Below are 27,105 nucleotides of genomic sequence, written 5' to 3'. Positions count from 1 at the left end.
CCACCAAATTTAAGCTAGCCTGGCTGATAAAGGGTGATACCCTGAAACCGGTCCCAGGATGCTTTTTTCTGGTCCAGGGAGGACCTGGCATGGTAGTTCGGACTGGACTGTTCCCATGGGGAACAGGGTCAAGACTGATTTGTATATGGCTGGGTCCAAACTGGAATGGCATGCAAGCAAAAAAAAATGATGGATTAAACCCAGATCTGTGACTGGGGGTGAATGTTTGATTTGCTCTGCATTCCGTCCATCATCTGTTGTTTTTGCTTCTGCATGTAACTAAAGCACTTCCATTTCCCTTCTTCCTCTATCTGCAGCCAAAAATGCAAATGTTGCCATTTAGCATCCTAATTTAAATCTGCCATGCTAATTCCAATGGAATAATATTTTCACCACCCCATCATCAGAGTTGCTGGCTGGCTAACACAAGTCCCCAAAAAAGACACATATCAAGAGTGTGCAAACATTCATAGCATAATAAGGATGTTAAGTTGGCCTGAAACATGGCCATAATAGCAATAAGGAGAGATTAATAAAACACAGACAATTATCATGTAAACCCAATAAAAACCTTAATCAGAAATAAACTTAAGACATTAGACTGCAATGCTCAGAACAGCCCATAGAGGACACCACAATGAAAATGGTATTTGGAAGAAACATGGTCATGTTCCCACATAGTTAGCCCCTAGAGGGCCTAATCACATTAAAAGAAAATGGCAGAAAGTAATGCAGTGTAACCACATATGTAGCCCTTAGAGGGCGTAGTGCCTTACACATTTCCTGAGCTAACAGGCCTACTGCAATGATATTATAAACAAGGCCCTTAGAACACAAACTACACCCAGCTGTAAAAAAAAAAAGTTACAACCATAAGAGCTCTTAAAGACAATGAATGGTGGGAGGGGTTAATATTTTGGGGTTCCCAATAAGGTAGTGTGGGGGCCCAGAGATGATGTAGACAGAAAGAGCACACTGTGGTAGACATTTTGAAGGTGGTCCCATTGTCCTAGAACCACCACAGGCTGAGTTATGAGCAAACATGTTTGGTAAAAGTAATGCCCTGCAAAGCATTATGGGACACGCAAATATTGTAGTATGTTGCCTGTAATACTCGGAATAGTCCCTAGAGGACACCACGATAAATATAGCACTTGTAAGAAACATAGTCGTGTAACCATATAGTTAGCACCTAGAGGGCATATCTTCATGAAAAGAGAATGGCAGAAAGTAATGCAGAATAACCATATATATGTAGCCCTTAAAGGACGTAGTGCCTTACACATTTTTTTAGCTATCAGGCCTATTGCAATGATATTACAAACAAGGCCCTTAAAACACACACTATTATCCAGCTGTAAAACAAAAGTTCCAGCAATGAGAGAGCTTCAAATGATACAATGCTGGGAGGTGTTATTATTTTGGGGTCCCCACTAACCTAGTGTGGGGGCCAAGAGATGGTGTAGACAGAAAGAGCATGCTGTCGTGAACGTTTTGGTGGTGGTCCCATTGTCCTGGAACCACCACAGCCTATGCGAGTTGTGAGCAAAAATGTTTTCTAAAAGTAATACTTTGTAAAGAATTATAGGGCGAGTTTCCTCAGTGCAGTGAATATTGGAGTATTGGCTCTCCCTCTGTGATGGGAGAGCCGCTTTGAGGATTTCTGTGTTTTTTCACGCAAAGCATTTATCAATTACAAGTGTATTTGTGAAAGCTATGGAGCGTGAAGGGGAGGGCAAAAAGAAATTACTCTGACTAGGTAACAGTGCAACAATGTGACCAGCACTTCAATACCGCCGATGGAGTTCGCACTGTTAACACCATGGCCTCCATGGAGCACAAAGGGGATTGACAAAAGAAAAAAATACTTTGGCCACGCTGAAGTATATCAGCAATCATGCAATAATCCATGTAACAGAGTCACTCCGCAAGGCGGTAAGAAAACCGCCTCAAGGCAGGACAACCATAAAGCATTGACCAATGACATCAAGGGATTTTTGAAAGGCAAGCTCATGAATGAGTAAAAGTGATGGGTGTGAGATGAGTGTGGTTAAAAACCCACAGACTACTTACAATAGGTCAAAAAGCGCTTGAGCACTCTACCTAAAAAAGGAAAATAAGAGAAATTGACATTATAGGCTCAAAGTATAATGTGTTTTTTTTTTCTTCAAATGAAGTGTGTATTACTCTAGGAAATTCAAGAGTAAGATACATCTAAGCTAGGAATACACCAACTACTCACAGAAATTACTCAAGGAATAAGGACCAATTGGAACAAAATAGCTGGGAAAGTAACATGAGATCCATAAGAAGTCACATGCACTCTGGGACAAGTTACAATTGTATCATAAGATATCTGTCCCTATACAGAAAAGTGTATCAATACAAAATGGTGGACATAAATATCCATACCAGTGCAATCCGTTGCAGACTGTACTACAGAAAATGACTCCCCTTTAAAAATTCACTGGCAGGACAAATTATACAGCTTGTCAATAAAATGCCACGAAATATATACCATTGACCTTGTGTCAGGAAAAAAGCACATCAAAATGTATGTGCCCAAAATCAAACACCATTAAAACTGTTGGTGTTTCACGCCAAGGTGCTTCCATAACACACCTGAAAGTTGCTCAGTGTTGGAAATTTACCCTTTCTGTAGGGTCAGTCCACATTGTTTTGTCTTTTTCTGCTGGCTGTAGGACTCTGTGCACTTTACCCCGGTTAGCCAGACGTAAAGTGCTTGTGCTCCTCCTTTCAACATGATGAAATTGGTATACATTTGATACTAAGGTGTAACCAGGACCTGTAAGTTAAATATCACAAGTGGACTGCAGCACTTATTGTGCCTTCTCCTACAGTGACAATACAAACAGGACTACAGGCCTGCCACTAGTAGCCTAGCTCTGCAGGTTTCAATTGCAAATTCAACTTGTCAAAATAACCCCTTTAGACAGGCCTACACCTTTGTTTTAAATATTCCACCCCTACATGGGATTTATTGCCCATAAGGCAGTGTGCATGATATTTAAAAGTAGGATGTGTTTCATGTTAAATAGGCCCTTACAGTGACTAGGCCCTCACAGCTATTTTTCTAGTCCTTCAAAGCTGTTTGCATTGTGGTAGTAGTTAAATGCTAATACTGTATCTTGGGAATGGTGCTAACTAGAAAAATAATGAAATATCTATATTTAATAGGTATTAAAATTCAATTTAATTACCAGGCCAGATTTTTTCTAAATCTTACCAAAAAGTATTTTTTAGAAAGATACCTGTGCCCTGTCTCGAGTCCCTGGAAGCTAATTGTGCATTTTGGTTTCAGTTCTACCAGACAATAATTAGCATTTCAATAGGTGTGAATGAGGTGTGCACTTGCTCCCAAAGACAGGGACAAAAGGACTTTGGTGTTGCGCCTTTGACAGAATGGCGTGTGCGCTGGTCCCAAGGACTTGTCTAAATAGGCATACCCTTTCACAAGCAGATGTAGGCAACACCCAGGTCAGCACTGTTCCTTTGTCCCTCAACCTGTCCAGCCTCTATCACAGTGGGCCTCTTGTTGACATCCCAGTTTCAGACTCTGCTGGAGTGTCAAGACCTGCTTGACAGGTCTGCTGGAGTTTTTCAAATATCACAGAGGGCCTGGACATTAAATTGTCCCAGCCAACACTGGGCGCACTTCAAGGGAGGGAACAGAAAGCCAAAACAATATGTATATCTTGCAATGTGTGATTACTGAAAACTCTGCTTTGCTCTAATTTCAGAGTTTGCTGGGTGTACGGGGACTGACAAAACTGAATTTAAGTATTAGAAGTGGGAGGACACTGGGATTACTGTAGTACACTCCCCCCCCCCCCCCCACACACACACACACACCTAGCCCTCCGATCCCAGGTTTGTGTAGCTGAAGGCTTAGCCATCTTGAAAATGCGAAAAGTGAGCACAGTTATCCCTGGGAACCTTTGACCCATTGTTAGGGCATCCCCAGGGATCATTCCCACTCACTAGCCCGTTCCAGGAATAAGTGGAGCATCTCCAGGGACCTAATTCAGAACCCTTCTGGCACAGTGGAAGATCAGAAGAGGGTTGAATCTGCTGTCTAAAACCAGAGAAGAGACTAGAAGACTGGATTGGCGCTCCCTGATCTAGCCGGGGCAAAGACATGGACTTAAAGCTAGAAGATGTCTTTTCCTGCAACTGTCCATCTCCCAAGCGCCGACTGGACCAGGAGTGGACCCTCCTGTTGGCCTCGGCCTTCCCCCCTGCAAGTCTCTAAGTGCCTCCTCATTAGTCCTGGGGGGGGCTTTAAAAGTGTACTCCTGTGCTGAGTTGGGACCTAAAAATCTAAAGTCAGAAGGTAAAATCTTTGACCAGGACAAAGCTGGTTAGTGTACCCTGCTCAATAGCAGTCAGCATCAAAATGCACTTAGGTCCTTTCCTATTGCAACCATTGACTAATCGTTGGTACTTTGAGCCTCTTAGCGTTCTTTACATTTACAACCTTAAAACGTCTGACCTTCGGTTCCCCTTGTTGGATCTTTGTCTGTGTGGTGTCATTTTGTTTATTAAATTTTGTTTAATACATTTTACTCTATTTTTCTAATTTTTGTTATTGTATTCCTTTCCAACTTTATTACTGTTTTAGCACTGCATAAATACTTTACACATTGCCTCTTAGTTAAGCCTCTTTCCTCTTTGTCATATCCATTAGGGTACTAGCTCAAGTTTATTAAGCTCATTTCAAGGTTAACTCAAATAAGGATCATGGTTATTACCTGGAGTGGTTACCTACACATCACAAATAATAACTCAATTTTTACACTCCCATATTCCAGGATGCAGTTACTTATGTTAGGGTGCTGCTCAAGCATTAAACACTAAGATAACATTTTGCTCAATAACCTGATCCGTCAGGGTCGTTTCCCATTTTTCATACTTCTCTCAATAAGCCAGTCTGTGTGACAATCGGTACTCAAAATTGTGCTAGCTCCTGGTTTCGCCACAAACTGGCTTACTGTATCAGAAGGCTCCTCAGGATGATGTGTTGGTTGCTCAGAGGTGGAATCAATATATGTTGCTCATTTTACAGATTGAGGGTTCAGATAAGTATCTATCACATGACAGACGTGATGCTTTGAGTGTTTTGGTAAAGTTTCTACAAATGCGGATCATATTGGCTTTTAGCTACTACACTGCTTCAGTATGCAAAACAAACCAAGTATTGACAATATGTACATTGATCGTATATTTATTGCAGGCATTGCCTTGATGTTTTCCATATTACACACTTGTGACATAAACAAATGAGAGGAGAATCCCAAACCCCTCAGCAACGTTGTATTTAGAAGTGATTAATGTCACTAGTTCATTGAGCTTTGAAAGGCATTATTTGAGATCGCACTGAACCAAAGTTTCCAGGCTGTAGAACACTTGGCAAAGATGCACTTAAGTAAATATGGCCTAGAGTAAAAACGCCCTCAGTATTGTTGTATGTAATTTAAATTCAGCTTTTTTAATGTTACTGAACCACTGAGCTTTATACAGCACTTCACACTTAATTTTCCAAATATTAGGCGGGAAAAGTCAATATGGTCCATCAATTGTTTTAATCTTTAACCAGTGATATTGATCCAGTTCTTTAACGTATAAAACAAATCTCTGGGGAAATACCAGCTTCCAAAATACAAAAGAAAAGGACATGCATGCTTTAACATTTCACCACACTGCGGCCGTTTTCCAAAGATTTTCTGATGCTACAACCTGTGCTTAATTTGTAAATAAAAACGTGCCAGTGCTCAAAGCTCTCCTCTTAAACACGTGGCTGCTGCAATTAATAGTGGCAGTACGGAATACTGAGGCAGCGTAATCCTGAAGCCATTTCGGGCCTCATTAAACCATTTACAGTCACTCTTTCCCCCTTCAGCTCACTCTTGCAGCTTTATGCTTTTCCCCTTTCTGACACTTTTTCGTTTTTCTCTTCCTCCGCTTTCCCATATGTGTCTTTTGCTTGCAGTAAATGCTTGAGGCAGTAAAGTAAGTGCCGGCCCTAAAAAATAAGTGCCGGTGCTCTGCACCAGAAAACCAAGCACAAATTAAGCACTGGGTACAACCCTACCCTCACGTCCTCCTCATGTGTTATCTTTCCTGGGGCCAGGCCTCCCAAAATTTAGCATCCTGGGCAGGGACCTGCATTTCCCGTACTCCATAATTTCCACTGATGTTGGAAACAAGTGTTTCAAGTCATTCTCAACTGTTTTATTTGACACCTCACGAACCACATCCAACAATACATTTTAGATATTGTTAGAGTTTCCGTTTTTCAGTAAATCCCGATTTTAACTGATATAACACAGATGAAAGGAGTCTTTGCTTTTCAGTAGAACTGAAATGGCAAGTGCCAAATTTCACTCTATGTGCACAAAGCAAGAGGTTTATATATGTGTCCAGAACCCCTTGCCCCTTCCAACCTCTTATAAGTCTGTCTTTGTTTCCAGGTTACACTTTAGTGTTTCTTAGGGTAACTACGGATTCTGTTGTACTTTTACTGCTTTGGTGTCTTCTGTCATTACAACAATAGAACTGGAGCCTCTACCTCTAAATACTTACGTGTGATGAATGCTCCAACTAATACCCTTTTGGGCATGGTGAGCCAATTAATATGCCCCTTTGACCACCCACAAGGTACCTCAACTCCATGGCCCTTATTCTACGCACACGTTTAGAGCATGGCTCACCTCATATGGATTTAGCCACTGTTCACTGCACACTGCTGTGTAGTGGTCTGCATGTTCACAGCTGAATTAGGAGCATGATTTCAGTTCAAGGTAAGAGGCACGCTGTGATGTCATTCTCTTTCACTTACAGCGGGATGGAGATTTGCCTTTTAAAACCTAAGGTATCAAGATTGTGGCAACAACGACAGCTGAGGCATTTGATGCCTTCAAAATTTCTATCCTCCCGTACAGCGCTGTATCTAACACTCCTGTTCGTAGATTTACATGGCAGTGGTACCTGAAAAGACTTCCTATAAAAGGTGTACGGCCTCATACAGGAGGACAAGGCCCATTTCACTAACATCTTCAATAATAGAGAACAGGCTCAGAAAAAGGTCCCTATTCTGTTTTTGCTGAAACTTAGCTGACTACAGTGGATTTTTTAACCCAAGAAATCTACTAATTTGTGTATAAATTGCAGACAACGAAGGTTGGAAACAAGAACGGGCAGCTACTGCTCTGTTTTTCCAAGTATGTGATGCAGACAGGAAAATTTGGGAGAAAAAAGGTGCATGAGTCTGACTTGAATCTGCATGCCTTAGTAAAACATGTTTGTGATAGTGTTCAATATACATTCCTATTGCCACCATGTCAAAATTAAACTTGGAACCTATTGTGTTAAAAGAGGGCCTATCGCTTGACAACATCACCAGTACAAACCACACTTACATATTTAATGTAATCATATTAGGCGGAGATTGTTCCCCTTCCCTTCAAACACCCCCCTCCCCACCAACGGGACAGAAAATGCACTAGTAGAACAGGGAGTGCTGCATAGAAAATAAAGGTAAATTGGCTTGAGAAACTCACACACATGCCTAAAAGGAGCACAGTCCCCACACTGCTTTCAAATAAACAAGGCCCACAAGGTTAGTAAAAATCAATTCTTAGCAGTCCTTGCGATGGTTTTCAAATGATCACAAAATCCTACAGTATGAAGCGAACTTCATTCATAGTGTAAACTGTTTAGGAAAACAACCCAAGGTATCTTGTATGCCATGACGTTTCTGCTACCAAAGACAGTATTGTTTACATTCCTTAGTAGATACCTCCGAAGACGTTGTAGAGCAAGAATATGCTTGTATTAGACATTCGTTCCTGTGGATGAAAGTTAAATATAGACTCCAGCTTGTGCAAAGGAAACCTGTCATGTTGTACAATTTTCTGTTTTCACTGAGGTATGTCAATTCTTAGTGTTAATTGTTCTAGTACCAAAACCACATGATGAACCACTGCCTAGCTCCACAAAATGTATTATTGGTTTCCCAGATACTACAAATTTCATCAGATCTTGTGTCAGTTGTGCCTGGTCCAAAACCCTGTCAGCCGGTAAACAACTACTCCTCAACTTGTAGCCATTCATCTGACAAGGGTCAGCTGAAACAATCCTTGCAACCAGAATCTCTGGGATAGGAAAACAGCATAAAAAGAACAGACTCTGATAATACATTTCTGCAACTTTTGCACGTTTATTGGATTTCCTAACAATGACTACAGTGTAACATGGAAATAAAGACAGACTTAAGAGGCTGGAAGGGCTAGGGTGTTCTGAACACCTAAACCTCTTTCTTTGTACACATAAAGTGAAATTTTAAGTTGTTATTTGTAGCAGTGATGCTCATATTGAAATAGATCTGGATATTTTGAACCTCTGAAAGTGTGTTTGCCTTTATTCGAGAAGGAAGTTGTGTCTATTGTGCTTCACATTATTGCAAGTCACTGATCTAACAGTTCAATGAAACCTTCTGGCGACAGCTGAACTCAATTCCTCAATCAACTTGCTAGATACAGATTTTGTACAGTCGCACATGGGGGAATCCAGACAAAGCTTATGTGAGACCAGGATTGACATATGGCGGCAAGTAGTGTGTGAACCCACTCTAGCAAGAGACCATCTTAAGCATGCACTTAGGTGAGTGTTGTGCATTGCTTTGTTGCCTTAAATCACCACTCACCATGGTCACAGAATAGATTTCAACTGCCATGTCCCCAGATCAGGAAACCATGTGTACATAGATGATAGGTGGTCCACCCGCATGCATGGATGTTTCTGAAACGCTGGGAAGAGCACTCAAGGAAATATTACATACAGCTCATCCAACTTAATAAAAAGCAGAGATCCAGTGATCATTTAGGCACAATGGGTTTAGCCCAGTGCCCAAGAAAAGGCATTAGCCGAGTCTTACAGGGTAACAGATTTGTGTGCAAAAGCAGATGCAGCTGCTTTGGCATGCACACAATGTAAAACATTAACCTATCACAAGATAATATGTCTCGTGCAAAACAATGGAGGAACTAAAAACTGATTTCCAGTCAGTCAAAGATGATTTCACATGGTTTAGAATAGTGTGTGCAAAGGACATTTGTCCAAATTCCTCAGAAGATGGATATGTCCCATAGACAGCTGTGCCTTTACACGCAACTGCTCCAACATCTCCTACCTCATCATATATGCCTTAAACCCAGGCACATCCACAGATGGTTTATGCCGCACAGACAAGGGGTGGCAAAGAACAAACATATGTAGATTAAGAGGATATTAATGAGGACTTACATAAAGTAGCAAAGGTACCTCATCTAGCAATATCATAAAATTACAGCATTAGCACATACAGAAAAAACATTAACATTGGCATGTGACGCAATGGATAATAATCCACCACCACTAATGCCTGAAATATTCTTATAAGTCCCTTTAAATGAGAACCATTTCACATTAGACCACATCTATGCTAGCAGATCTAAGGCTAATATGACCAACCATGTCCCCTGACCACTAGACTCAATCACTCGCAGTGCACAAACAAATTAAGCACATACAAAATCATAACGAATAAGAAGAGTCTACCAACTTCTGCTAGTGCAAAAAACAGACACATATAAAGGACTCACTACTGTGATGCAAGACATCAAAAACAAACTTGATAAACAGACCTTAATATTTGAGAGGAGGCAGCAACATTAGTAATGAAAGCCATAAACCCACACAAATAGTACATGTCAGGATTAACTACTCTCCGAGTTATTGACATTAGGCCTCCAGGCATGGCAAACAAACATAAGACACCACATCCTATGTGGTGCATACACAATGACGGTATCAAACTTAGAGCAAAAATAAAATACCAGATCATCACCACAGCAGAGATGATGTATAAAACATTTCAAGAAAAATATGAGTTGCCAAGTCAATAATACCATCATTTTATTAGTGGGGGCCGGCCAATACAGAGCATGTGGGGGAAGATACAGAAGAACTACAAAATGTTAGGATACAATATGGGAAGAAATGCAGAAGGAACTAAAAAATTTGCAGACAGATTCCCTCTCCATAGTGAAAACATTAGTCAAGTTTGAACAATTTCTGCAGCAAGCAGATATATCTTAGAGAACACAGCAATCTCATCAGGTCTTACATGCAGTGCGTGTCCTAGCCCGTTTTGGGAGAAAATGCAAAATACTGTTCCCCATCGCCTAGCAACAATATAACGGTAAGGGATGAGAAAGAGGAAGGGGCCGAGGCAATGGAGACAGACATATGCCTAAAAGAAAAGATGATGGGGTAACCCCAGGGAGATTTTGGGATGCAGAAAATAATACATTCATTGTCAGAACTGCAGAGGGCATCATCAGACCATGGTGCAATAACAAGTACCAGGCATCAAAGGCCGCATAGGGAGGCCTAAGCAGAGTTCCGAAATTACAGCACCCGCTCCACTGATTATTTATTCAACCATTTCTTCTTTCGTATCTCGAGACAAAAACAGGGCAGTGTGACACTAGTTAACAATAATAGAGCACGCAGCACACCACAATATTGATCCAAAGTAGAAAATCCTCATTCAGTTGATATTTCTGATTTGTTTGAATAATAGAGCAGCAGAAAGGTGTCTTAAGTGCTCACCATTAACACTTTTTGCTGTAATCAAATCTTAATGGGTACAAACATATGCCCATCTATGGGCATCCTAGACACAGTGTGCGACTGGACTGCTGGAAATAGGGGTATAAACATTAGAAATTGTGACAGGGAGGTGAGAGAAATACCGAATTGTTATTTTGGAGAGGAAATACAAATAAAAGGTACAGAGAAGATAAACAGGAGCAGTAATAAAGAAAGGAAGAATTGATATTAGGAAAGAACGAGGAAATAAAATAATAAATGGCAACGTTTTATAAGCTGTATAAAAACACCATCACCACAAAGCATTGGAAAACACTGAAAAACCATACTAGAAACTGAAAACAGGAAAGCATAGGTATTGTGCAGATTTTAAATGCAGGTGCACTCGCTGAGGACTTGTGCAGTGATTTACATTTATTCCTGCAGTAAGCAGTCTTGAAAAGGGAACAAACATCGCATTTACAGGGCTAACTAACATTCCAGCCATCTCACCAGTCTCTTGATTCATGGTAACAGGGGTAAAATTCACAGGCCTATGTTAGTATGTATGTTGCACAAACAATTTTCAATTCGCTTCTACTACAACCACCACCCCCTTTTATCATCTTACCTAGTGGATATCCATCTGGAGTCACCTATGTAATTCCCCCTCCCACCCAGTGGTGTGGCTCTGTAGTATTACTGTATTTGTACAGCAGTTTGCTGCTTTGTAGATGGCTTATGAGTTTCATACATTAATCAATACATTTTGGAAACACAATCATTTTCTCTAAACACGTCACTTTCTGAAAATATAAATTGTGATTAAATGCAAGCACTTCATTCACAATTTCCATCAAATATAAGCTTGTTGTTTTCATGTGAAATACTATTTTGCACCAAAATATTAACTTTTAACTATTGGAAAAACAATTGCTTTCAGGGTGTCATTTTCATAAAATGCTCTCTTGTCAATTCATGGGCAGATTCTGCCTTAAACATCGATGTAAAACAATTTTTGTTCTTTTCTTTTCTCTGCACTGAACTAGAGGGTATGTCTAATCCAGCTGTCACCCTCATGTACTCGTCCTCCAAGTTGCTTCAAGGCCCCAGCCTTCATGCTGCTTCAACCTCAGTATACTTGTCCCCCTCCCACTGTCTGTGTTGCTGTTTACACCCTCCTATTGTCCCTGTTTTTGCTTGCCTCCTCCCGCTGTCATGTTGTTGCTTTCCCCCTCCAGCTACCCGTGTTGTTGCTCTCCCTCCTGCACAGCCTCCCATATGTGTACTTTAGGCTATCACAGTTGTTGTCTTTAAAGTTCCTTTCTCCACCTAAACAATGTTATACTGGTAGCAGATCTTCGCCTCAGGCCAGAATCCATTTTACCTGCTTAACTTTATTAGCGGTCTGTGAGCCTCTGTTACTTGCCCCAGCTGCCTGTGATGTTGCTTACTCCTCCCTATGTCCATGTTGTCGTTTGCCCCACCCACGGTCCATATTGTTGCTTGCCCCCTTTCCACTGTCCATGTTATTGTTTACCCCTAACTGCTGTCTGTGTAGTTATTCTCCTTCCCGCCCATTCCCATATGTGTACTTTTTATCATCACAGTCCTTGTGTTGAGAGCACCTGTCTCCTAGCTCACTTACTATCCACATTGTTGACTGCTCCCTCCGGCTGTCCATCTTGTTGTTTGGCCCCACTCGTTGTCTGTTTTGTTGCTTGCCCCAGTCCGCTGTCCATATTGCTACTCTCACTTTTACCCCCCTCCTGCCCCACCTGTCTGTGTTGCTGCTCTCACTCTCACCCCATGCGCTGTCCATGTCGTTTCCCTTCCTCACACATCCATCCCCCCTCCCTCCCTGTTGCCTACTACCCCCACCTTGCAATAAACAAAATAAAGCACCGTAACATGGTCAGCATTGGCCATCTCAAATCACTTTTTCTCCCACATACTCTGTCCTTGTTGACCTCTATATGCCCTCCCTCTGTGCTGTTCTCACCCCACACAATAAAAAAGCACAACGATGCAGCTATGGCGCTTTTTTATTCATTTTTTTATTTTATTTATTTTTTTACTTTCAGCCAAGGTGCCCAGCCACTGTGCTACTGTATGATATGGCTAGAACAATGCAAAGGCAATAACTCACGTAGACAAGACCTACTGGCTTTGGAATGTTTTTTTAAACCAGCCAGCCATGCTGCTGTACGACACGGCTAAACACTGACTAAGCCAACTGCTCTAATCTCTTTCATGAGACCTACTGACTTTGCAATTGCTGGTTTTTAAAACTGTCTTTGACTCAGGGGGAAGACAATAGAGTATGATTAGGGGCACATCAAGTTCAGGAAGGGTGCCAAAGGCTCAACTGCCACCTTGCCCTCACCATGTCCTGCTGGCTACTTGTGGCCACTCAGGGAGGCTGAGGGTGTACCAGTGAGGTACTGAGACTGTTGGGGGCACAATTACACAATTGCTTCAATGGCAGAGCTCGCCTTTCTGATGATGCACCAGGTGGTGTTAGCACTGCACGGCCCTGGCCTACTTCAACAATCCTCCAAATTAGAACAAGAGTGTGACAGCAGTAGGTGCCAGCCACTGGAATTTGAAAACCAGACTCCATGCCTCTGGCCCAGGAATAACCAGTGTGGTTCTGACTAATATTTAAGAGACATACAACTATTAAAGTGCTGACATTTTCTCTTCATCTATAGATGCTGCAAACAGCCCAAGATCAGGCTTCTGTCCTTAATCTCAAGTGAAATGTAGGAGTACGTACCCCCAACTCCACTGGACAAACTACCTCAATTGCAAGCGTGTAGCTACCATATCAATATGATTAAATTGCCAGGCTGCAGAAAAACATTGGCGGGTGACTGCTCAAAGCCATAGTAACAGTGTACTCCAGGAGCTTGCCTGAGCTTAGAACTATTTTGGTCAGGACTGCCTCCAGTTTTGATTGACAGCTGAAGCGAAGTTTTCTATGAAAAATCTCTAACACAGAGAATTCACTCGCTTTTCTTTTTAATCCAGTTCAGCATAGATGAACCGATCAGATTCCTTCCTTAACTGAGACTTACCCATGAAGTAGAAGGCTAAAGAGGGGTATAAGCAAATAAGAAAATACACATCTCTGTGATCTGGGGTCTACCAGTGGAGGCGTTAGAATGCAGAGGGACCTTTAGTTTAATCACTAGTGTAAGGTCACAAAACTAGCTCAGGAAACAGTGGTAGGTCTCTTTTGTGTGTTATCCTCAAATGAACATCGCACAAATCTCAACTTTTAGGCTTTGAGAGTACTCAGGGAGCTTAACAGTTCAGATGTAAACATTAAGGAGTGCTTAGCCCCTCTCTCCTTTGTTTCTATGCAACACAGGTCTGGCAGTCCTAATTGTGAGGAACCAAAAATATGCTGTACACTTAGAACTAAAATCTCTATAAAAGTACCAGCACTGAAAGGAATCACAGAAAGCAAAAGTGCATAAAAAATAACTTTAGGTGGTGCAAATGCTGAATGGTGAAACCAATGGAAAACTGGTGAACAAATTTTATTTTGATTACATTCCAATACCACATTTTCACACTTCTTTTTAAATGGCTGTTGAGACTGTGCCCAAGATTATTTTTCCAACAAAATAAAAGAATTGTTACTTTTTACTGTGAGTAGAGTAGCTGTCTGAAAATATAAAACTAGGATGAACATACGCAGTGCTTTTAAAATTAATTAAGATTTGTAGGGCGCACGTTATACAAACTGACTATGTGACACAAAGAACATCTGACCCTCTTACTGCACTCCTGTTGGAATCTGGGATTAATGAAGATGCCATACATTTTTTAACACCCACTTATGGCAGTACAATGTAAGTGAATGCTTTTTCTATCTGCATGGTGGTGCATCCTCATGAATAGAGGGGATATCATGAAAACAGAGAATGTCTACGACTGTGTGCCTGTGCCATATCACAGATGCAAACACAAACAGGCCCTTGAGGACCCTCTGACTACCAGTACGGTATTTTGTCTGTAATATTTTTTTCCTTCATTAATGGGTAAGTCCATAGCCCCTTCCAAAGGGAGATAGTGGTTTCATCTGCAAAGAAACAATGCACTTAGCAGGGGAACCATGACTATATTTGCATGGGCATCACTGCACCCCGGTTCCTGAGTGGAGTCAGCAGAAGGGCATGTGTTAGCTCTTTCCGTTAGCACATGTACTGTTGATAGTACACTTTGTTAATCGGGATCACAAACCAGTCTATGTTGGCCACACTTAGTGCCTGTGTACACAGACATAAACAAGGGCCAAGGACTACATCTACAATTTAGGTCTAAAGCTTTGCGCCAAGAATGTCATTCAATTCAGCCAGTGATATTGATCCAGTTCTTTAACGTATAAAACAAATCTCTGGGGAAATACCAGCTTCCAAAATACAAAAGAAAAGGACATGCATGCTTTAACATTTCACCACACTGCGGCCGTTTTCCAAAGATTTTCTGATGCTACAACCTGTGCTTAATTTGTAAATAAAAACGTGCCAGTGCTCAAAGCTCTCCTCTTAAACACGTGGCTGCTGCAATTAATAGTGGCAGTACGGAATACTGAGGCAGCGTAATCCTGAAGCCATTTCGGGCCTCATTAAACCATTTACAGTCACTCTTTCCCCCTTCAGCTCACTCTTGCAGCTTTATGCTTTTCCCCTTTCTGACACTTTTTCGTTTTTCTCTTCCTCCGCTTTCCCATATGTGTCTTTTGCTTGCAGTAAATGCTTGAGGCAGTAAAGTAAGTGCCGGCCCTAAAAAATAAGTGCCGGTGCTCTGCACCAGAAAACCAAGCACAAATTAAGCACTGGGTACAACCCTACCCTCACGTCCTCCTCATGTGTTATCTTTCCTGGGGCCAGGCCTCCCAAAATTTAGCATCCTGGGCAGGGACCTGCATTTCCCGTACTCCATAATTTCCACTGATGTTGGAAACAAGTGTTTCAAGTCATTCTCAACTGTTTTATTTGACACCTCACGAACCACATCCAACAATACATTTTAGATATTGTTAGAGTTTCCGTTTTTCAGTAAATCCCGATTTTAACTGATATAACACAGATGAAAGGAGTCTTTGCTTTTCAGTAGAACTGAAATGGCAAGTGCCAAATTTCACTCTATGTGCACAAAGCAAGAGGTTTATATATGTGTCCAGAACCCCTTGCCCCTTCCAACCTCTTATAAGTCTGTCTTTGTTTCCAGGTTACACTTTAGTGTTTCTTAGGGTAACTACGGATTCTGTTGTACTTTTACTGCTTTGGTGTCTTCTGTCATTACAACAATAGAACTGGAGCCTCTACCTCTAAATACTTACGTGTGATGAATGCTCCAACTAATACCCTTTTGGGCATGGTGAGCCAATTAATATGCCCCTTTGACCACCCACAAGGTACCTCAACTCCATGGCCCTTATTCTACGCACACGTTTAGAGCATGGCTCACCTCATATGGATTTAGCCACTGTTCACTGCACACTGCTGTGTAGTGGTCTGCATGTTCACAGCTGAATTAGGAGCATGATTTCAGTTCAAGGTAAGAGGCACGCTGTGATGTCATTCTCTTTCACTTACAGCGGGATGGAGATTTGCCTTTTAAAACCTAAGGTATCAAGATTGTGGCAACAACGACAGCTGAGGCATTTGATGCCTTCAAAATTTCTATCCTCCCGTACAGCGCTGTATCTAACACTCCTGTTCGTAGATTTACATGGCAGTGGTACCTGAAAAGACTTCCTATAAAAGGTGTACGGCCTCATACAGGAGGACAAGGCCCATTTCACTAACATCTTCAATAATAGAGAACAGGCTCAGAAAAAGGTCCCTATTCTGTTTTTGCTGAAACTTAGCTGACTACAGTGGATTTTTTAACCCAAGAAATCTACTAATTTGTGTATAAATTGCAGACAACGAAGGTTGGAAACAAGAACGGGCAGCTACTGCTCTGTTTTTCCAAGTATGTGATGCAGACAGGAAAATTTGGGAGAAAAAAGGTGCATGAGTCTGACTTGAATCTGCATGCCTTAGTAAAACATGTTTGTGATAGTGTTCAATATACATTCCTATTGCCACCATGTCAAAATTAAACTTGGAACCTATTGTGTTAAAAGAGGGCCTATCGCTTGACAACATCACCAGTACAAACCACACTTACATATTTAATGTAATCATATTAGGCGGAGATTGTTCCCCTTCCCTTCAAACACCCCCCTCCCCACCAACGGGACAGAAAATGCACTGGTAGAACAGGGAGTGCTGCATAGAAAATAAAGGTAAATTGGCTTGAGAAACTCACACACATGCCTAAAAGGAGCACAGTCCCCACACTGCTTTCAAATAAACAAGGCCCACAAGGTTAGTAAAAATCAATTCTTAGCAGTCCTTGCGATGGTTTTCAAATGATCACAAAATCCTACAGTATGAAGCGAACTTCATTCATAGTGTAAACTGTTTAGGAAAACAACCCAAGGTATCTTGTATGCCATGACGTTTCTGCTACCAAAGACAGTATTGTTTACATTCCTTAGTAGATACCTCCGAAGACGTTGTAGAGCAAGAATATGCTTGTATTAGACATTCGTTCCTGTGGATGAAAGTTAAATATAGACTCCAGCTTGTGCAAAGGAAACCTGTCATGTTGTACAATTTTCTGTTTTCACTGAGGTATGTCAATTCTTAGTGTTAATTGTTCTAGTACCAAAACCACATGATGAACCACTGCCTAGCTCCACAAAATGTATTATTGGTTTCCCAGATACTACAAATTTCATCAGATCTTGTGTCAGTTGTGCCTGGTCCAAAACCCTGTCAGCCGGTAAACAACTACTCCTCAACTTGTAGCCATTCATCTGACAAGGGTCAGCTGAAACAATCCTTGCAACCAGAATCTCTGGGATAGGAAAACAGCATAAAAAGAACAGACTCTGATAATACATTTCTGCAACTTTTGCACGTTTATTGGATTTCCTAACAATGACTACAGTGTAACATGGAAATAAAGACAGACTTAAGAGGCTGGAAGGGCTAGGGTGTTCTGAACACCTAAACCTCTTTCTTTGTACACATAAAGTGAAATTTTAAGTTGTTATTTGTAGCAGTGATGCTCATATTGAAATAGATCTGGATATTTTGAACCTCTGAAAGTGTGTTTGCCTTTATTCGAGAAGGAAGTTGTGTCTATTGTGCTTCACATTATTGCAAGTCACTGATCTAACAGTTCAATGAAACCTTCTGGCGACAGCTGAACTCAATTCCTCAATCAACTTGCTAGATACAGATTTTGTACAGTCGCACATGGGGGAATCCAGACAAAGCTTATGTGAGACCAGGATTGACATATGGCGGCAAGTAGTGTGTGAACCCACTCTAGCAAGAGACCATCTTAAGCATGCACTTAGGTGAGTGTTGTGCATTGCTTTGTTGCCTTAAATCACCACTCACCATGGTCACAGAATAGATTTCAACTGCCATGTCCCCAGATCAGGAAACCATGTGTACATAGATGATAGGTGGTCCACCCGCATGCATGGATGTTTCTGAAACGCTGGGAAGAGCACTCAAGGAAATATTACATACAGCTCATCCAACTTAATAAAAAGCAGAGATCCAGTGATCATTTAGGCACAATGGGTTTAGCCCAGTGCCCAAGAAAAGGCATTAGCCGAGTCTTACAGGGTAACAGATTTGTGTGCAAAAGCAGATGCAGCTGCTTTGGCATGCACACAATGTAAAACATTAACCTATCACAAGATAATATGTCTCGTGCAAAACAATGGAGGAACTAAAAACTGATTTCCAGTCAGTCAAAGATGATTTCACATGGTTTAGAATAGTGTGTGCAAAGGACATTTGTCCAAATTCCTCAGAAGATGGATATGTCCCATAGACAGCTGTGCCTTTACACGCAACTGCTCCAACATCTCCTACCTCATCATATATGCCTTAAACCCAGGCACATCCACAGATGGTTTATGCCGCACAGACAAGGGGTGGCAAAGAACAAACATATGTAGATTAAGAGGATATTAATGAGGACTTACATAAAGTAGCAAAGGTACCTCATCTAGCAATATCATAAAATTACAGCATTAGCACATACAGAAAAAACATTAACATTGGCATGTGACGCAATGGATAATAATCCACCACCACTAATGCCTGAAATATTCTTATAAGTCCCTTTAAATGAGAACCATTTCACATTAGACCACATCTATGCTAGCAGATCTAAGGCTAATATGACCAACCATGTCCCCTGACCACTAGACTCAATCACTCGCAGTGCACAAACAAATTAAGCACATACAAAATCATAACGAATAAGAAGAGTCTACCAACTTCTGCTAGTGCAAAAAACAGACACATATAAAGGACTCACTACTGTGATGCAAGACATCAAAAACAAACTTGATAAACAGACCTTAATATTTGAGAGGAGGCAGCAACATTAGTAATGAAAGCCATAAACCCACACAAATAGTACATGTCAGGATTAACTACTCTCCGAGTTATTGACATTAGGCCTCCAGGCATGGCAAACAAACATAAGACACCACATCCTATGTGGTGCATACACAATGACGGTATCAAACTTAGAGCAAAAATAAAATACCAGATCATCACCACAGCAGAGATGATGTATAAAACATTTCAAGAAAAATATGAGTTGCCAAGTCAATAATACCATCATTTTATTAGTGGGGGCCGGCCAATACAGAGCATGTGGGGGAAGATACAGAAGAACTACAAAATGTTAGGATACAATATGGGAAGAAATGCAGAAGGAACTAAAAAATTTGCAGACAGATTCCCTCTCCATAGTGAAAACATTAGTCAAGTTTGAACAATTTCTGCAGCAAGCAGATATATCTTAGAGAACACAGCAATCTCATCAGGTCTTACATGCAGTGCGTGTCCTAGCCCGTTTTGGGAGAAAATGCAAAATACTGTTCCCCATCGCCTAGCAACAATATAACGGTAAGGGATGAGAAAGAGGAAGGGGCCGAGGCAATGGAGACAGACATATGCCTAAAAGAAAAGATGATGGGGTAACCCCAGGGAGATTTTGGGATGCAGAAAATAATACATTCATTGTCAGAACTGCAGAGGGCATCATCAGACCATGGTGCAATAACAAGTACCAGGCATCAAAGGCCGCATAGGGAGGCCTAAGCAGAGTTCCGAAATTACAGCACCCGCTCCACTGATTATTTATTCAACCATTTCTTCTTTCGTATCTCGAGACAAAAACAGGGCAGTGTGACACTAGTTAACAATAATAGAGCACGCAGCACACCACAATATTGATCCAAAGTAGAAAATCCTCATTCAGTTGATATTTCTGATTTGTTTGAATAATAGAGCAGCAGAAAGGTGTCTTAAGTGCTCACCATTAACACTTTTTGCTGTAATCAAATCTTAATGGGTACAAACATATGCCCATCTATGGGCATCCTAGACACAGTGTGCGACTGGACTGCTGGAAATAGGGGTATAAACATTAGAAATTGTGACAGGGAGGTGAGAGAAATACCGAATTGTTATTTGGGAGAGGAAATACAAATAAAAGGTACAGAGAAGATAAACAGGAGCAGTAATAAAGAAAGGAAGAATTGATATTAGGAAAGAACGAGGAAATAAAATAATAAATGGCAACGTTTTATAAGCTGTATAAAAACACCATCACCACAAAGCATTGGAAAACACTGAAAAACCATACTAGAAACTGAAAACAGGAAAGCATAGGTATTGTGCAGATTTTAAATGCAGGTGCACTCGCTGAGGACTTGTGCAGTGATTTACATTTATTCCTGCAGTAAGCAGTCTTGAAAAGGGAACAAACATCGCATTTACAGGGCTAACTAACATTCCAGCCATCTCACCAGTCTCTTGATTCATGGTAACAGGGGTAAAATTCACAGGCCTATGTTAGTATGTATGTTGCACAAACAATTTTCAATTCGCTTCTACTACAACCACCACCCCCTTTTATCATCTTACCTAGTGGATATCCATCTGAAGTCACCTATGTAATTCCCCCTCCCACCCAGTGGTGTGGCTCTGTAGTATTACTGTATTTGTACAGCAGTTTGCTGCTTTGTAGATGGCTTATGAGTTTCATACATTAATCAATACATTTTGGAAACACAATCATTTTCTCTAAACACGTCACTTTCTGAAAATATAAATTGTGATTAAATGCAAGCACTTCATTCACAATTTCCATCAAATATAAGCTTGTTGTTTTCATGTGAAATACTATTTTGCACCAAAATATTAACTTTTAACTATTGGAAAAACAATTGCTTTCAGGGTGTCATTTTCATAAAATGCTCTCTTGTCAATTCATGGGCAGATTCTGCCTTAAACATCGATGTAAAACAATTTTTGTTCTTTTCTTTTCTCTGCACTGAACTAGAGGGTATGTCTAATCCAGCTGTCACCCTCATGTACTCGTCCTCCAAGTTGCTTCAAGGCCCCAGCCTTCATGCTGCTTCAACCTCAGTATACTTGTCCCCCTCCCACTGTCTGTGTTGCTGTTTACACCCTCCTATTGTCCCTGTTTTTGCTTGCCTCCTCCCGCTGTCATGTTGTTGCTTTCCCCCTCCAGCTACCCGTGTTGTTGCTCTCCCTCCTGCACAGCCTCCCATATGTGTACTTTAGGCTATCACAGTTGTTGTCTTTAAAGTTCCTTTCTCCACCTAAACAATGTTATACTGGTAGCAGATCTTCGCCTCAGGCCAGAATCCATTTTACCTGCTTAACTTTATTAGCGGTCTGTGAGCCTCTGTTACTTGCCCCAGCTGCCTGTGATGTTGCTTACTCCTCCCTATGTCCATGTTGTCGTTTGCCCCACCCACGGTCCATATTGTTGCTTGCCCCCTTTCCACTGTCCATGTTATTGTTTACCCCTAACTGCTGTCTGTGTAGTTATTCTCCTTCCCGCCCATTCCCATATGTGTACTTTTTATCATCACAGTCCTTGTGTTGAGAGCACCTGTCTCCTAGCTCACTTACTATCCACATTGTTGACTGCTCCCTCCGGCTGTCCATCTTGTTGTTTGGCCCCACTCGTTGTCTGTTTTGTTGCTTGCCCCAGTCCGCTGTCCATATTGCTACTCTCACTTTTACCCCCCTCCTGCCCCACCTGTCTGTGTTGCTGCTCTCACTCTCACCCCATGCGCTGTCCATGTCGTTTCCCTTCCTCACACATCCATCCCCCCTCCCTCCCTGTTGCCTACTACCCCCACCTTGCAATAAACAAAATAAAGCACCGTAACATGGTCAGCATTGGCCATCTCAAATCACTTTTTCTCCCACATACTCTGTCCTTGTTGACCTCTATATGCCCTCCCTCTGTGCTGTTCTCACCCCACACAATAAAAAAGCACAACGATGCAGCTATGGCGCTTTTTTATTCATTTTTTTATTTTATTTATTTTTTTACTTTCAGCCAAGGTGCCCAGCCACTGTGCTACTGTATGATATGGCTAGAACAATGCAAAGGCAATAACTCACGTAGACAAGACCTACTGGCTTTGGAATGTTTTTTTAAACCAGCCAGCCATGCTGCTGTACGACACGGCTAAACACTGACTAAGCCAACTGCTCTAATCTCTTTCATGAGACCTACTGACTTTGCAATTGCTGGTTTTTAAAACTGTCTTTGACTCAGGGGGAAGACAATAGAGTATGATTAGGGGCACATCAAGTTCAGGAAGGGTGCCAAAGGCTCAACTGCCACCTTGCCCTCACCATGTCCTGCTGGCTACTTGTGGCCACTCAGGGAGGCTGAGGGTGTACCAGTGAGGTACTGAGACTGTTGGGGGCACAATTACACAATTGCTTCAATGGCAGAGCTCGCCTTTCTGATGATGCACCAGGTGGTGTTAGCACTGCACGGCCCTGGCCTACTTCAACAATCCTCCAAATTAGAACAAGAGTGTGACAGCAGTAGGTGCCAGCCACTGGAATTTGAAAACCAGACTCCATGCCTCTGGCCCAGGAATAACCAGTGTGGTTCTGACTAATATTTAAGAGACATACAACTATTAAAGTGCTGACATTTTCTCTTCATCTATAGATGCTGCAAACAGCCCAAGATCAGGCTTCTGTCCTTAATCTCAAGTGAAATGTAGGAGTACGTACCCCCAACTCCACTGGACAAACTACCTCAATTGCAAGCGTGTAGCTACCATATCAATATGATTAAATTGCCAGGCTGCAGAAAAACATTGGCGGGTGACTGCTCAAAGCCATAGTAACAGTGTACTCCAGGAGCTTGCCTGAGCTTAGAACTATTTTGGTCAGGACTGCCTCCAGTTTTGATTGACAGCTGAAGCGAAGTTTTCTATGAAAAATCTCTAACACAGAGAATTCACTCGCTTTTCTTTTTAATCCAGTTCAGCATAGATGAACCGATCAGATTCCTTCCTTAACTGAGACTTACCCATGAAGTAGAAGGCTAAAGAGGGGTATAAGCAAATAAGAAAATACACATCTCTGTGATCTGGGGTCTACCAGTGGAGGCGTTAGAATGCAGAGGGACCTTTAGTTTAATCACTAGTGTAAGGTCACAAAACTAGCTCAGGAAACAGTGGTAGGTCTCTTTTGTGTGTTATCCTCAAATGAACATCGCACAAATCTCAACTTTTAGGCTTTGAGAGTACTCAGGGAGCTTAACAGTTCAGATGTAAACATTAAGGAGTGCTTAGCCCCTCTCTCCTTTGTTTCTATGCAACACAGGTCTGGCAGTCCTAATTGTGAGGAACCAAAAATATGCTGTACACTTAGAACTAAAATCTCTATAAAAGTACCAGCACTGAAAGGAATCACAGAAAGCAAAAGTGCATAAAAAATAACTTTAGGTGGTGCAAATGCTGAATGGTGAAACCAATGGAAAACTGGTGAACAAATTTTATTTTGATTACATTCCAATACCACATTTTCACACTTCTTTTTAAATGGCTGTTGAGACTGTGCCCAAGATTATTTTTCCAACAAAATAAAAGAATTGTTACTTTTTACTGTGAGTAGAGTAGCTGTCTGAAAATATAAAACTAGGATGAACATACGCAGTGCTTTTAAAATTAATTAAGATTTGTAGGGCGCACGTTATACAAACTGACTATGTGACACAAAGAACATCTGACCCTCTTACTGCACTCCTGTTGGAATCTGGGATTAATGAAGATGCCATACATTTTTTAACACCCACTTATGGCAGTACAATGTAAGTGAATGCTTTTTCTATCTGCATGGTGGTGCATCCTCATGAATAGAGGGGATATCATGAAAACAGAGAATGTCTACGACTGTGTGCCTGTGCCATATCACAGATGCAAACACAAACAGGCCCTTGAGGACCCTCTGACTACCAGTACGGTATTTTGTCTGTAATATTTTTTTCCTTCATTAATGGGTAAGTCCATAGCCCCTTCCAAAGGGAGATAGTGGTTTCATCTGCAAAGAAACAATGCACTTAGCAGGGGAACCATGACTATATTTGCATGGGCATCACTGCACCCCGGTTCCTGAGTGGAGTCAGCAGAAGGGCATGTGTTAGCTCTTTCCGTTAGCACATGTACTGTTGATAGTACACTTTGTTAATCGGGATCACAAACCAGTCTATGTTGGCCACACTTAGTGCCTGTGTACACAGACATAAACAAGGGCCAAGGACTACATCTACAATTTAGGTCTAAAGCTTTGCGCCAAGAATGTCATTCAATTCAGCCATTATTTGCTGCTTTTTAGTTCCCATTAAAGTTGTTAAGCTCTTCAAACTAAAAGTCAATCAATTAAGCATCATACAAACAAGAGTAATGTGCATCCTTACTTCCAGTAGTTCATCTCCACTGTACAGTTTGCTGCAGCGGCCCACCGGACCCTCTGGCAAAATTGACCGAAGAAAATGGTGTCCAACTGTAGCCTCCAGACTTATTCCTAATCCACTACTTTCACTGAATTTGGAGACTTGAGCCACCTGGAAACGAAAAAAAGCACAAACAACTGGGGTCATAGATTCAAGTCAATAAAATATTTCCAAATATTTGAGTCACAATCAAAGACTGGTAACATATGGATTGTGAGGTGTTTCCTCTCGGTTAAGGAGCAACTACTGGTCACTGGGCAATGGCAGTGGCAAATGTTGTAATTTCTCACTACACATGGAAGGCACAAAGCTATGAAACAATTCATGACAATTTGTCTGAGTGTGTTCATATCTTTGTGCTTTGAATTTTTAGGTTTCTGAGTACATGGGCATTTACGTTACAGGTTTTGGCACATATGTGCTGTGCGGATGGTTTCCTCTACAGTAATATACAGTCCAAAAAGGCGTTTGGCCTACCCGTTGCTTTTGTGAGCACAGCTTCCATTAAATAACTTCTCTTTGCAGCTTCCATTAGTGCATCTTCGATGGTTAGTCGAATCCCTATTTTTATTATGCTATCCCAGAACTCTTCTAAGGAAGACAGTACTGCCCAGAAAGGGTTTGGCTTCCTGTGAAGCTCCATCTCTAGTTATGGTCAGAAACAAACTACTCTTTTTGCAAGGAGTGCACTATGCCAGGTTGAATTTACATCCAGGTGACCTCCTCTTTGTCTTCATCACGGAACTAATTGGGAAAAGAACAGACCCAGCTCATGACAGCTGATCTGTCAACCCTGAGATGCACAAACCTTTTCCCATTTGTGTCTTATTCCCCCTACAGTGAGGCAGAACCCCCATGGGAGTTGACCCAAAACACACTTGTAAAGATCTGCACAACCTTTTGATTGGTGATGTGCTTGGAGCATTGGAGAACCGTGCAGGTGCAGTGAACTTCCACTGAACTATGACACAAATGACTTGGTGGAAACCTGTATCTTCCACTTTCTGGCACAGGAAATACACAGGGTTGTTTCTATTACTCTCAAAGATATTTGGGTGTAGCCTTGTGACGAATGTGGGAAGTCCCAAATATACAGTCCCACTGAATAAATGTGCACTAGGGCCTTCACTCCAAGCCAGTATGTCCTAGGTGCTAGTGGGAACCAGTAGGTCAGAGGATGCTCCATGTCTCATGGGTATACCTAGCACCAGATAGTTGTTAATCTTATTAGCTGCCTGGGCTCAAAGTCTCTGATCTATCTGATCTTCACCCATATCCCAGGGCTTTCCAGCAATCGAGGGCAAAGTTAAGGCATATAACTATACAAGACAGATGTTTTAGCATCCTGTCCGATGCCCTGAGTCATTAGGACACGTAATCGACAGTGCAGAACTTAGACCCTGAATTGTAGTAGACTGCCTAGGACTTCCAGCTCATATGATAAGATTGTTCATAGACTCTAGTGTTATTTAGAGTGCATCTTTATATTGCATGGACACAATACAAAAATGTTTAGGTTGTTTCACAGTACCAGATTATCAAGGATTTTTTTTTTGAATTGGTCATTATTTTAACTACCTTAAATCTTCTATAAGTAAACAAAGAATTATCCCTTTACAAAAATGTACCTCTGGCTGGACATTCAGTTAAGGGACTGTTATTATCAGATGACAACCTACAACCACACCCTTGAGTTACCATATAGAGTGGCTGACATGTTCTCTCTTTTTCTTTTCAAAATGTTTATGTTGTATCCTAGTGTATTTAATTTGCATGAAAGGCTCATGTCGGTGAAAGTGTTAAAATAAACTCTACATTCTACACCTTCCCACACGATAAAATATTGGAGACCATTTTTTCCTTTCTTACAGTGGAAAGGCACTTCTGCTTTCTACAGGTATACATTTTTGTACATTTCAACTGTGCAAATTAAACCGCAAAATCTCTTCAAAAACAACTTTCCCAGCTTTATCTTTGCAATTACAATTGCAGATAATCCACCAAGGTGGCAGATTGTCTGCATTCATATATTTCTGAGCAGTAATGTGAGCTGATCTGTTTTTACACACTTAAGCTTGGCTTACTCACAACTTTGAAAATAAGGCCAAAAGCAATTCACCCCAAAACATAAAATGGTCAGACTGGGTCAACTGTCGGACAGAGTTAGACAATAAGGGGGGAATGCAAATGTAAATGCTTCATGGTCATTCTCCTGTGCTAATCTTCGCACCTAGTCAACATATGAGGGCAAGCATCACTACCTGCAAACAATTATCATACCTCGGTTATAAACCCTCGTTTTATATCTAGTGAGTATTAGACTCTCTTCGTTGCCTTTATTGCCTACTTGAGGCTTAAGTCAAACTAAACATCCACCGTAGATATTTATCCAGTGTGCATTTTAAACAAAATTAATCTATTTCTGGACATTCCCACAGCGAATGAATAGAATGTGACAAGACCATTAGGCATTTAAGACATGTCAGCTCTGTTACTAGAACCCTTTGGTGTAGTTGTGTTCTTTTATACCATGACCTATAA

At 41.3% G+C, this 27,105-nt stretch overlaps 1 protein-coding gene across 12 annotated transcripts in view; it reads right to left on the bottom strand.

Annotated features, from left to right (window-relative positions):
* Positions 1–27,105, bottom strand: part of MPDZ (multiple PDZ domain crumbs cell polarity complex component) — a 1,044,214-nt gene that overhangs the window by 752,487 nt on the left and 264,622 nt on the right. For all 12 annotated transcript variants that reach the window (XM_069238948.1, XM_069238974.1, XM_069239000.1 and 9 more), the window contains exon 14: positions 24,529–24,675. In XM_069238948.1, coding sequence (XP_069095049.1) covers positions 24,529–24,675 — 147 coding nt within the window. The remainder of the gene's footprint in view (positions 1–24,528; positions 24,676–27,105) is intronic.

Source organism: Pleurodeles waltl, chromosome 1_2 (assembly GCF_031143425.1).
Source record: "Pleurodeles waltl isolate 20211129_DDA chromosome 1_2, aPleWal1.hap1.20221129, whole genome shotgun sequence".
NCBI classification, from domain to species: domain Eukaryota; kingdom Metazoa; phylum Chordata; class Amphibia; order Caudata; family Salamandridae; genus Pleurodeles; species Pleurodeles waltl.
This window is presented reverse-complemented; position numbering and strand designations above follow the sequence as displayed.